The 12,486-nt window shown below is 51.8% G+C and overlaps 2 protein-coding genes across 5 annotated transcripts in view; both read left to right on the top strand.

Moving 5' to 3' along the window:
- The window catches only part of HES6 (hes family bHLH transcription factor 6), a 3,278-nt gene extending 485 nt beyond the window's left edge, over positions 1-2,793 (top strand). The window contains 1 exon segment of the mRNA XM_023747400.1: positions 1-2,793. This exon segment is cut by the window's left edge and continues 189 nt beyond it. Coding sequence (XP_023603168.1) covers positions 1-390 — 390 coding nt within the window. The 3' untranslated portion in view covers positions 391-2,793.
- Positions 2,794-8,011: 5,218 nt separating this feature from the next.
- Positions 8,012-12,486, top strand: part of ILKAP (ILK associated serine/threonine phosphatase) — a 31,069-nt gene continuing 26,594 nt past the window's right edge. Inside the window, exon 1 of one of the 4 annotated variants that reach the window (XM_006106596.3) lies at positions 8,012-8,142. In XM_006106596.3, coding sequence (XP_006106658.1) covers positions 8,094-8,142 — 49 coding nt within the window. In that variant the 5' untranslated portion in view covers positions 8,012-8,093. The remainder of the gene's footprint in view (positions 8,143-12,486) is intronic. The other 3 variants (XM_014448560.2, XM_023747402.1, XM_014448561.2) reach the window with 3 other exon arrangements.

The raw sequence follows: 12,486 nt of genomic DNA, 5'->3' as shown, positions 1-12,486 counted from the left end.
ATCCAGTGCATGCATGAGGTGCACGCGTTCGTATCCACGTGCCAGGCCATCGACGCCACCGTCGCCGCCCAGCTCCTGAACCACCTGCTTGAGTCCATGCCACTGCGAGAGGGCAGCAGCTTCCGGGATTTGCTGGGGGACGGTCTGGCCGGGCCCCCGGGAGACCCTAGGCGAAGCAGCTGGCTCACAGGAGGGGCCCTGGTGTCCCCGATACCCAGTCCCCCAGTCTCCAGCCCCCCAGTTCCCGGGGACGACCTGTGCTCCGACCTGGAGGAGGCCCCCGAGGCTGAACTGAGCCGAGCATCTGCAGAGGGCCTGGACTTGGTGCCTGTGGCCTTGGGCGGCCTGACCTCTGCGGGCATAGTCCAGAGCATCTGGAGGCCTTGGTGACCAACACCAGCCTGCCAGTCCTGAGCCTGCAAAGATGGGCCCAGCCTTCCCACCTCTAGTTCCTCCTCCCTGGGGTCCGGATGTGGTGGGGCAGGGTCCTGAAGTCTCCCACATCTGTCCTTTTCTAGTGGATGGCTTGTAGGGAAGTCCTGGATAACCCTTTCCTTAAGAGAGTAACTTTTATGGACCCCACAGTCCTAGTCCCTGCCCCACCCCACCTCAAGGAGGGAGCTGCAGAGCTACCAGGGCTCCCTGGCTTTTGCCTGTCCAGCCTTCTTAGGCACTGTGTGGACCTGGGGGCAGGGGTGACCGGAGTGTCCTGAGCCTCTCCTCAGTGCAGGGCACTAGTGTTGGGGCAGAAGGAGACCTCAGGCCCTGGCAGCCCTGAGCTGAGCAGAAACTTGAACTTGCCACTTCAGCCAGGGCACAGGGGAGGCAAGTGCAGAATTGCCCTTAGCTGTCAGAGAGAAAGAAGCAAGGCTTTCTGTATGTCTTGCATTTAGCAGACTTGAGTTTGTAAATTAGGTTGCTATTGAACATTCCAATTCTACTAAATAAACGATTCTGGAGAGTTAGTTACCCTTCTGAAGTATTACTGAATGATGTGGTGTCATTAATGTGTCAAATATATAAATAGCAAGCTAAGTAAGCTTTTCCTGTATCTAACGCTCACGCTTCATCAGCAAAGTAAGCAGTGTAATGGCAGTGCAGGTGGGATGCTCTGTCTCACAGTGCTTCCTCCCTCTATTGCATGGCAGCTCCAGGTGGGTTTTCCCTGCAGGTCCTCAGGCCTGACCTGCTCTCCCTGGGGTTGTGTGCAGCCTGGAGATGGATACATTGGCACGGGGTTTGTCTCCAAAGTAACCAAGCAATAGGGAAACAGCCTGTCCCCTGAACCATTCTCTGGTTCACGAGCTCCCAGGAATAAACTAGTGCCTAATTTCTAGCCACATGGTTTGGAAGTTTCTTTAAAAAACCTGTGTTAGAATCCATGAGTGTGGTGTCAGTCTGCTTGTGTTAGGTTGTCACTTTTCTTGACTGAGAGCGAGCTTCCACTACTGCTGGCGACTTCAGTGACCCAGATCACGGCTTGAAGTGAAAGCACCATGGCTGCAGGCAGCTTGGACTGGGGGTCAAACTGGGCTCAGGGGGTCAAACCTTGGAAGGAGAGTGAAAGGATGGGCAGCTGGGGTGTAGGGAGACTTCCCTCCTGGGCTGGGTCAGGACCTGCCGTTAGCATGTGGTCTGTTGACAGCAGTCACCGCTATAGGTAATCCAGCCCCTCTTTTGCTTCAGTACTCCTCTCTAGTTGTGTACCTGTGCTTTGAGAACAACGTTCCCAACAGCCCTCTTACAAAGGCCCCCAGCTGGCCCTGACCCCCAGGGGCATTTCACACTGGCTTCCTTATGATTTAGTCTTAGGCCTCAGTCATCAGGTTCTAACCAGATGCAGCTTAATTTTAGTGACTGGGATAAGTTGTCGAAGGGGTGGGTGAGGGAGGCAGGTCCATAAGACAGGGCTTGAAAAGATAGAAATATTGTTCTTGGGATTATTTTAATTGCCCCACACAGATAGATGTAGGATGTGTCCTCAGGGACACATGAAGAGCAGGTCCACCTGTGAGACCTCTGTCCCCTGTGGCTCCCAGCAGCACCCAGAGGCCACCGTGGTGAACTTAGGCTGCCATACATGGCTACAAACTTGGTGGATTAAAGCACCACACATGTATTACCTTGCAGTTCTATTGGTTAGAAGTCTGAGACAGAATTCACTAGACTAAAATCCAGGCAGGGCTGCACTCCTTTCTGGAGGATTGAGGGTGAATCTATTTTCTTTTCCCTGCTTCAGAGGCTACCTGCATTCCTTGGCTGCTGGCCCCTTCCTCCGTCTTCAAAGCCAGCAACGTTGCATCTACCTGACCCTTCTTCCATAGTCACAACTCCTTCTGGCCCTCCTCTTCTGTTTTTACGGTCCCTTGTGGCCCTTGTGATTAAATTGAGCTCAGCTCGGTAATCCAGGATGCTCTCCCTATCTCAAGGTTCTTAATCCTTCATCAGTTTTGCAAGGCCTCTTGCCATGGAAGGTAACATTCACAGGTTCTGGGAATGAGGATGTGCATAACTTTGGGGATCCGTTATCCTATGTACCACATCCACCTTCGTGTCTGCCCAGGCATTCTGCTTTCCACCACGATGCACTGTGGCGCTGGGTTCCCTCCCCTTTGATCTCTCAGCGACTCTGCTCTCTTCACTGCATCATAAATCTCGCCTTGCACTAGATCATTCTTACCATCCTACAAACAAGCTGTAATACCTCCATCTGGAAAAAGGGGAGACAAAACCTCCCTGGTACTCTGTTAGCTTCTGCCTTGTTTCTCAGTTCTAAAATAAAATTCCTTAAAAGCAACATCTACATTCACTGTCTTCACCTTCCCACCTCTCACTCCCCTCCCTCTCCAGTCTGGATGTTGTTTCCACCTCTGACTGAAACTGCCCTTGTCAAGATCTCCAAAGACACCCATGTTTCCAAGTCCATACCCAACCTTCCAGTGAAGCACTCCTCATGGTACCACTCCTTCTGTCCTGAAACTCTCCAACTCAAGAACATCTGCTCCCCAGGTCAGCCAAACTCACTGGCCATCTTCGGTCCTTTATTAGATGCTCCTCCCCTGCCAGACACATTCAAGGCTGTGTGCCAGCTCTTCCCCATCACCCCTGCCCAGGAACCCCATGTGGCCCATTTGGTTTCTTCCATGTGCCCTCCATCCAAAGCCCATTTCCACCCTTGGCCTCCCTCCATCCTGTGTACTCAATGTCTCCACTTAGGTGTCTGGTGGACATCACAAGCCAGGGGTGATTCTCACCCCCAAACTCACTGTCACTGTACTTGTTACCACTTCCAGGCACCCCACTGATTAGGCAAAAAATATAGAAGTCACCCTCGATTTATTTCTTTTTCTGTCATCCCACTTCCACTCAATCAGATCCATGACTCTAGTTCGAATTCCTATTTCCACGTGGGTCATTTTCCCCACCAACCGAACCCAGGCACCCTCATTTCATCCTTAACCCGACTTGGGCAGCAGACCTAACTCGCCTCGCCATTTCCACGCGGAGCGCCTGGCCGAAGCCTTTAAGACTCCGCCTGACCTCCCTTCTGCAGCTGTGCTCTAGGCTCGGGTATTTGCCAGCGACCCGACAGCGCGATCCTGCCCGTCTCGCTCAGCGCGCGCACCAGCCCGCGGACCGGCCGGAGCCTGCATTGCGGAAGCCAGAGGGATTTCGGAAAGAGGGTGCCGAACTCCAGGGGCGCGGGATGTTGTAGAGTTTTGGCCACGCCCCTCTCTGTGGGCGCGCCCCCTCTGTCCCCATCCTGCCCGAGGTCAGCCACGGAGCCTCCTGGGAGATGTAGTTTCCACCCTTCGACTTCCCTTTCTCCGAGGCCGCTGCTGGCCAAGCCGGGACTGCGATTCCCAGAAACCTCCCCGGTCCGAAAGCCGCGCCCCCTCCGCCGAGGGCTGGGAGTCCTGGTGTCCGGCGGTGTCAACCGAGTTCAGTGACCACCCCTACTCCCATCCCCACCAGGTGGCCTGTGTTCTCTCCAACATCCCAGCCACCGGGAGAGGAAGCCTTAAAGGCTAGTGCCCCACAGCACCGGTCCTCCGCAGATGGAGCCGCACATCTGCGCTGGCTCCAGCCCAGGGCCCCTGGGATGGGTCCCCTGTCGGACCCGAGCCACCGACCGCGGGGTACAGGCGGCCTGCAAGTCGCGGTGGTAAAAGCTCCCCAGAGGTTCGAAAGCCAACAGCGGCTGATGTCGAGGAAGGAGAGGGTTGTTTCAGGCAAGTTTCTCGAGGAGGGAACACGTAAAAAGTGAATAACCGTGAATTAATCCCTGTCTTAAGTGAATGAAATATAGTTTTCTGATAAATTTATTTTCATGGTTCAAAATTTCAGAAAATGTGAAAAGTCAAATCATTTGCGGAAAGTCAAATATATTCATAAGTAAAATTTGTATTGCTCACAGGAAACGCAAGGAACCAGGGGACTGGGCCACAGTCAAGGGATGGGCTGTGGGAGGTGGGACATCCCTATACAGGTGAGAACATAGAGGGCCACGTAAACATGGCAAGGAGTTTGGATTTTATTCAAAGTAAACGGAAAGCAATTGAAGGACTTAAAGTAGGGGAGGGCAATGGGATGAGTTAGGTTTTCAAAATATCCCTCCCCCCCTTTTTTTTTCTGGAAAATCAACTGTAGGAGGACAAGAGTCTAAGAGAGAGGAGGTAGTCTCGTGCATAGTAAGGAAATACGGTGGCACAAAGGGATGTGGAGGTTTTGAGGTGAACAGGCAAGGCCTTCTGAATAGGATGTCTGGGAGGAGGCAAAGGCAGGAATCAAGGGTGTTGCCTAGGTTTTGGCAGGAGCCCCTGGGTGGATGGTGATTTGAGAAAGGCTGGGGAGAACAGGATTTGGGGGAGAGAGCAGGAGTTGTAGTTGGCACAGATTTAATTTGAGATGCCTATTAGACATCCAAGTGGGGATGTTGGTAGTTCCCAGAAGAGTCATGAAAGAGATATGCACAAATGTGTCATTAGAATACAGTTGTATTTAAGGCCAAAGAAGTCATAAAGATAACTTTGGAAGAGAATAAATGGAGGAGGCTCTAGGAAAATATGCCCTGGGGCACACCACATGTAGATAAAAAGGAGCCAATAAATTGAATCTGGAAACAGTTCAGAGTGGGCCTAATGTGAAGGGGGGTGGGGGAGCACAAGGCCTCTAGGGCTCTTTCTGCTATGACAATAGCTGGGTCTGTAATTCTGTGAAATGACTACAGATACCAAACAGGGTGGAAGCAGGAGAGGGTGCACCCCACCCTGCCTTTTTGGAACACAGATTTTCTCACTGCAAAAAATGGCTCCCCCGTTGAGCTAAACACTGGTGAAATGATTCCACCTTAACTGTCTCACCTACCTAACTAGTTCCTCTCTGTCCCTTACAGAGGCATGGCAGCCCCACATCCATGCCTTTGTGCTCCACCCTCCACCCTAAACGAAGCCCCTGGTAGTGAAAGGAATTTTAGAGACAGGACAGGCAGTTTTAGGGAAAAGGGGGTTCATGGGAGAGGAATGCATATGTGAAGGACAGAGGTAGCTCCAAGACACCAGAATGCTTACCTTACTTTCACAGAGGATAGAGGAGGATAGAGAAATGTTACAAGAGGAAGACATACTTTCACAGAGGATAGAGAAATGTGACAGAAGATATAGGAATGTTGCAAGATGAGGGAGAGAGAAAAAGGGGGGCACCACGTGGGCTTTGACCTTTGAAACTGATACTCTGCAGAATGACCAATTAGGAAAGCACAGGGATCATAAATGGGGAAGGGGTCCAATTAGAAGGGAGCATAGATAAAGAACTTCCAGCCTTTAAAACTTTAGACAAAGGGGCTTAGTTGGTTACCCCCTTGAGAACCCCTCTCTATGTGGGAATATGTATTTGCTTCCAATAAATTTCCACACTTTTACTAACAAGTTCTTTTAGTCCGAGAATTTTATTCTTTTTTAAAAAATATATATTTTATTGATTTTTTACAGAGAGGAAGGGAGAGGGATAGAGAGTTAGAAACATCGATCAGCTGCCTCCTGCACACCCCCACTGGGGATGTGCCCGAAACCAAGGTACATGCCCTTGACTGGAATCAAACCCAGGACCCTTCAGTCCGCAGGCCGATGCTCTATCCACTGAGCCAAACTGGTCAGGGCGAATTTTATTCTTTAATCTTCATGAGGCAAGAACCCACAAGGAGGAGAGTCTGGGCCCTGAACTCCATGTATCATAGGAGGTTCTGGGGGTGTCCAGCCCAAGTGCCCTCAGAGTCGACAATTTCTTTGCATTCCCAATGTGCCCTGGGCGCATTCCTGCAAACACACACACACACACACACACACACACACACACACAATCCCATGTATTATGAGGTTTTTCCACTCTAGTTAGTGGATATAGGAACCATTCCTGATAAGAGACTTTTTACTCCAGTGCTAATGGGATCTCACCTGAAGATTCCAGGGCAGTGGTTCTCAACCTTCCTAATGCCGCGACCCTTTAATACAGTTCCTCATGTTGTGGTGACCCCCAATTTCATTGTTACAAATTGAACATAATTAAAAGCATAGTGATTAATCACAAAACCAATATGTAATTATATATGTGTTTTCCGATGGTCTTAGGCGACCCCTGTGAAAGGGTCGTTTGACCCCCCAAAGGGGTCGCGACCCACAGGTTGAGAACCGCTGCTCCAGGGGAACCCCCTGCAGATCTAAGAAAAGCAGCATTACTTTCCTCACAAGCTGTTGAGAGGTTCAATAAAATTAACATTTGCAAAACACCTAACCAGTGTCTGGCCCCAAACTGGCACTGACCATGAAAGAACGCCCAGCCCTTAGAAAAATCATAGAACTTTAATTTGAGCCAACTTTTGAGGACATGCCCGGAAGTGAAATCTTACGGGACTGAGATAATGCTCTGGGTAAGGGCAGCTTTGCAGTCTGTGTTTTAGACATTACAATCAAAGGAGGAAGCATAAGGGGAGCTACGTGACATCATTGGTGGTAGATGGGGGAGGCAGGAGAAGGCAAAGCAGGGGAAACTCTGAGATTGGATGAAAAGTAACATGGAGAGACACATACTTCATGTACACATACTTCAATCAACACGTTCAGCACACGGGGATGGTATGTGTGGGGAACCAATCTCCAGTGGGAGCCTGTGCCCTGAGGGTCGGGGAGAAGGACTGCCCGGGTATATAATCCCGAAGGTGTATTATCATTGTCATCGATGCAGAAAGACGGCGGACAGGCTCAGTTGGGGTCAAGATTGACGTCTGTCAAGAAGATACCCACCTAGGAAGTTTTGCTTTCAGGCCACCCCGTGTGGTCACTTAGGTCTGAGTTTATGAGGCCCCCGCGCAGTCCCTCCCCGGGGCTGCCCCTTCCCGTCCACACTCGGCGGAGAACAGAGAGGTCCGGCTGTGCGCGCCCGGCCCTCCCTGGGCACAGGCTGCTCTTCTGGGACATCACGGCCTTCTGTCCCGCTCCCCGCACCTGCCGGAAGGAAGGGTGTGGGCAGAGCGGGGATGCCTCCTGCCCCTCTGGCATCTTAGGGGGTTTCAGTCCTAACGCACAGGGCCGCTCCCTTCAGCCTCGGTTTCTCGAGCTCTACAATGAATGATCTAGGAGCGGACGTCCGCCCCCCAGTGGGAGTGGGAGGGTGACGGGGCGGACGCCTGTGAAAAGCTCCACGGAGCCTTCCCAGACATCAGGGCTCACTACAGTTGCCCTGGAGCTTAGACATTTCTCTCTGGACAGGCTTTTTTAGAACGGATGCCCGGGGTACGGCACAGCAGGAGAGGCCGGGACTCCCCGGGAAACATGGCGGCCTCAGCATCAGGGCCGCGGCCCTAGAGTTCTGTGCGCGTGCGCCCGGCCCCGCTCTCTCGCCGCCCAGCTTCGCCCGCGCGTAGGATTCTGGGGCGGCCAAGCCACGTCGCGCGCCAATTGGTGGCGTTCGGGGCCCGCCCTCGGGTGATTGACAGCGCCCTGGCTGCCACCGCCCAGCCGCCGCCGCTGCCGTCGCCGAGTGTGCAGGCCTCCGCTGCTTGCGGGCTGCGTGTCTGCCTCCGCCGACCAGCCTCCGCCATGGACCTGTTCGGGGACCTGCCGGAGCCCGAGCGCTCTCCGGCTGCCGGTAAGTGCGGGGCCGCCCTGCCGGCGAGGAGAAGGGTCCGGGCGGGCGGGCCGGTGGTGGCGCCTGAGGTGGTCGGCGGGAGGAGAGGGCGGGCAAGCGCGCTTGCCTCGGCCGGGCCCCAGCGTGCGCACTGCAGCCCCGGAGCGCTCCGCCATGTTCGCTGCGTAGGAAGAAAGGGCTCTGCTCGAGGCGCGGGCCGGGCGGGGGAGAGGGGGGCCCGCGGCCTTTGTGTGCGGCCCCCACGCGCCGGCAGCCCAGCTTGGGGTAGCTCAGCGTCCGCTCGGTGCAGAGTCCCTCCGCCTTCGCACGTGGCGCGGCGTCAGGGGCCGCTAGCCCGCAGCCCTCCGGCCTGGGTCTGAATCGCTTTTCCCTGGAGCAACGTTTTTCCGCGCGGGCGTGTACAAGTTCAGGGTTTTGTTTTGGTTTGTTTTGACCCCAGAGATTGAAGGAATCGCCAGCGTTATCTTTCGTGTTTTAGAATCATCCTCTGTGCGTCTCTGGTTTTTCGGTTGATAGTAGTTTCCCGGGTCTCGGGAAGTCTCCCTCTCCCCAGAGTCAGGAGCCACCAGCCCAGGTCCACCCATCGCCCGGCCCTGACTGGGGGATGAGTTCCTGCAGGCTGGGGTTTGAGCCTCACGCAGTAGCCGTTGGAGACCAGTGCCTTGGTTATTGCTGTGTGTCCGGGTTTTAATTGGACAAATCCTGCTGACGTTTCCGTGCTGCATGTGCAGGTGAGACCTTACTTCCAAACCCGACTTGTTGGCAGAAAACCTGGAACACTTGAAAAACAAATACAGATTTCCAGGCTCATCCCCACTAAATCGGAAAGTCTGGGGCTGGGCCCTGAGTCTGTTAAGTCCCCAGGGGATTTTGCCGGGCCTGCTCAGCCGGAGCCCGGAGACAGCGGGTTCAGAACTGCTACTGCGGGGGACACGAGGGTGAATAAGAGCCAGCCTTTACTTTCTAAGAGCTTAGTTCTGAATGCAAGTGATTGCAGTGATAACTGGCAAAAGTTACGGACCGTGGGAACTGCTGAGTGTTGCAGGACAGAGTGGGAAGGAAAGCGGTGCTGGAATTGGGCCTCTGCTAGTAAAGACGGGTAGACTTGTGATTGGCAGAGATTCCAGGCAGGCAGCGATATGCGCAAAGGGGGAACATCTAGCCCTCCAGTCGGAGCAGACCAGTGTGGAGGAGCACTGCAACTTGGGGCACTGGAACGGGGTGCTTCTGTCCTTCACGTGGCCTGGATGCTGGCTTGTCACGTGGGAACAGCCTGGCCAGTCTCTGTCTGCCATTATTCCCTGTAAAGGCACCATGCTTTTCCCCAGGGACCATTGTGCTGGTACAGAAGCCATTCCTTTTCTGAATTGTTCTAGTTGTGCATAAAAACTGTGGCTTTGTGTATGCAGTCATTTTTACTTTGTTGTTGGAGTATAACTTGTATCTAACTATGTTTGGGGCAGAGTTTAGATTCACAGATGTGCCTATAAGCTTTTCATTTAAAAAAAATATATATATATATATATATATATATATATATATAACTTTTTACCTGAAATCAATTTGGGCCTGCTTAGAGGAAGGCATCCTTGAGATGATACAACAACCAGACAACTTTTTAAAAAATGGGTTTTTTTATTTTCAGTTACAGTTGACAATATTATATTAGTTTCCAGGTGTACAACATAGTGATCAAACATTTATGTAACTTGAAAATGATCCCCCCATAAGTTTATTGCCCATCTGGCAAAATGCAAGCGTAGTTATTACAATATTATTGACTATACGAGAGGCCTGGTGCATGAAATTTGTGCACAGGTAGGGTCCCTAGGCCTGGCCGGGGCCTTCATTCATTTCATGCCGCCCCCTCGTGGTCAGCGCACGTCATAGCGAGCGATCGGACTCCTGGTCTCCAGGTCAAACTCCTGAGGGGACATTTTGCATGTTAGCCTTTTATTTATATACGAAGGACCCAGTGCACAAATTTTTGCACCTTGAAAGGAACTGTGGACCGCTAGCTGCGGTTGGCACAGGGGCAGGTCTCGGCCCATCCTCTGCACCCCCACCTGGCCCCTCCTGCTGAGGCCCCTGGTCCCTCTGGCACTGCTCCCACTGGCTGACAGTGCCGGCCCCCCTCATACTCGCTGATGGCACAGAGCAATTAGGGCTGGCGCCAGCAGTGGCTGTGAACAGGGCCAGCGCCGTCAGCAGGTGCTAGCGTGGCTGCTGCCCCAATCGCCCCTCAGGAGCAGGGGGAGGTGTAGAAGCCATCAGGGGTGATCAGGGCCAGCAGCAGGTGTGAGCGGGACCGGCATTGGCAGTGGGTGCAAGCCGTGGCTGTGGCACTGGCAGCAGGTGCGAGAGGGGGCGACTGGGCGCTGGCAGCGGGTGCAAGCGGGGCTGGCACTGGCAGTAGGTGCGAGCACCGGATGGGACTGTGGCATGTGGGAGCAAAGAATTTTTAAAAACCACCAGAGGCTCACCCAATGACAGGGACCAGCACCCCACCTGGGTCTGGCATCCCCGCTCACCTGCTCCACCATCCCGCTGCTGCCAACGACCGCCATGTTCCGTGCGTGCCTCCTGGTGGTCAGAGCACATCATAGCAACCGGTTCGATTGTTCCTCTGTTCGGTCTATTTGCATATTAGGGTTTTATATATAGATAGATATATGGATAGGTAGATTCCCTATGTTGTAGTTTACATCCTGGTGAAGATCCTAACAACTTTTTAAAATATGTTTTTATTGATTTTTTAAATGTATTTTTATTGATTTCAGAGAGGAAGGGAGGAGAGAAACATCAATGATGAGAGAGAATCATTGATCAGCTGCCTCCTGCATGCCCCCAACTGGGGATGGAGCTTGCACTTTGGACATGGGCATGTACCCTGACTGGAAATCGAATCGTGACCTCCTGGTTCATAGGCTGATGCTCAGCCACTGAACCATGTCACTGGGCTGTTTTTATTGATTTGGGAGAGAGAGAAACATCAATGTTTGGGATAGAGCCTGCCTGGCCGTGTGCCCTGACTGGAAATCAAACTGGTGACCTTTTGGTGCATGAGACAATTGATGCTCAACCAGCTGAGCCACACTGGTTTACAAGTTGGTAGCCTGTGACCAGCTACAGTGGGGGAGGGCATCTCCAACTCTGGTTGAGGAGCCAGGGGGCTGCATGCATGGTGTTCAAAACCCCCCTTCCCTGGAATGGATTAGTGAAGTCTCCCTGCCTTCCAGAAGGGCACTGACGTAGTCACAGGCCCTGCTTGGCTGTATGTATTTTTTAAAACAGCTTTATAAATAAAGAAGATGTAGATGATGGGAAGCTGAGAGGGGTAAGTCCTAAAAGTGAGTGACAGTATTGGGATCACAGTTCTCTTGACAGGCAGTTAGTTAAACCAACAAGGTGCCACTCTTTGTTTCAGAAATTAAAAATGGAATAAGTGAACAGAAAATAATGTTGGCATCATAAAGTGGAAGGAAGGATGGGTTGAACTAACCATCGTGACCCTCACACATGGTGTGTGGGATCACAAATTTCTGAGCTGTGCAGGAAACAAGGATTATTCAGGACATGTGATCTGACTAGTTTCACATCCCAACTCTGTTCTTATTAACTGCTTTCTGTGGCTGTTCCTGCCACTGTCAGGTAGGAGAGCACTACCTGTACAGGGCTTAGCGCAGGGTGCAGCACGTGCTCAGTAGAGGTGTGTAAGCTCTTAACTTTAACAGCTATTTAAAAGGGGAAAATGCACTCTTAACTGGATTTTGTGAAAACACTAAGTGTCCAATGGGAGGAAATATCACACTGCTCAGATACATCAAGTGTATTTTGTTCTATGATTTTTGTTTTAAACATCACACCTTTAAGCTTCTTAATTATTTACGGTTTGAAAAAATATATATATAGAAAGAACACATGATAGGCATACCTTGGAGATACTGAAGTTTCAGATCCAGACCACTGCAATAAAGCATCTCAAAGTGAGTCAGTAATCTTTTTGCAGGTGGAGGGTCTTGCCTTCAGTTGGTAAAAAAAGGTAATACCTGTGAAGCCCAATGAAGGGGAGCACAGTGAAGCAAGGTGTGCTTATAAATTTTTTCAGATTTTATGCTAAATTAGTATTTTTTTTGTCCCAGTATTTACAGATTTGATTGCTGAATCAGATTTTCGAGCACACAGTAGAAACAGTACAGAGGTTAGGGGCACCAACCTCCCACACAGTGGAAATTTCTGTAACTACATGTATGACTACAGCCTGCCCTCTGTGTGTATGGACTCCCAGCTGCAGAGGTGACTCTTGACCTGTGCGGGTTAGTTAAAAATATCTGTGTGTAAGTG

This window comes from Myotis lucifugus, unplaced genomic scaffold, assembly GCF_000147115.1.
Source record: "Myotis lucifugus unplaced genomic scaffold, Myoluc2.0 scaffold_861, whole genome shotgun sequence".
NCBI classification, from domain to species: Eukaryota; Metazoa; Chordata; class Mammalia; order Chiroptera; family Vespertilionidae; genus Myotis; species Myotis lucifugus.
The sequence above is the reverse complement of the archived record's forward strand: the minus strand, read 5'-3'. Positions and strand labels throughout refer to the sequence as shown.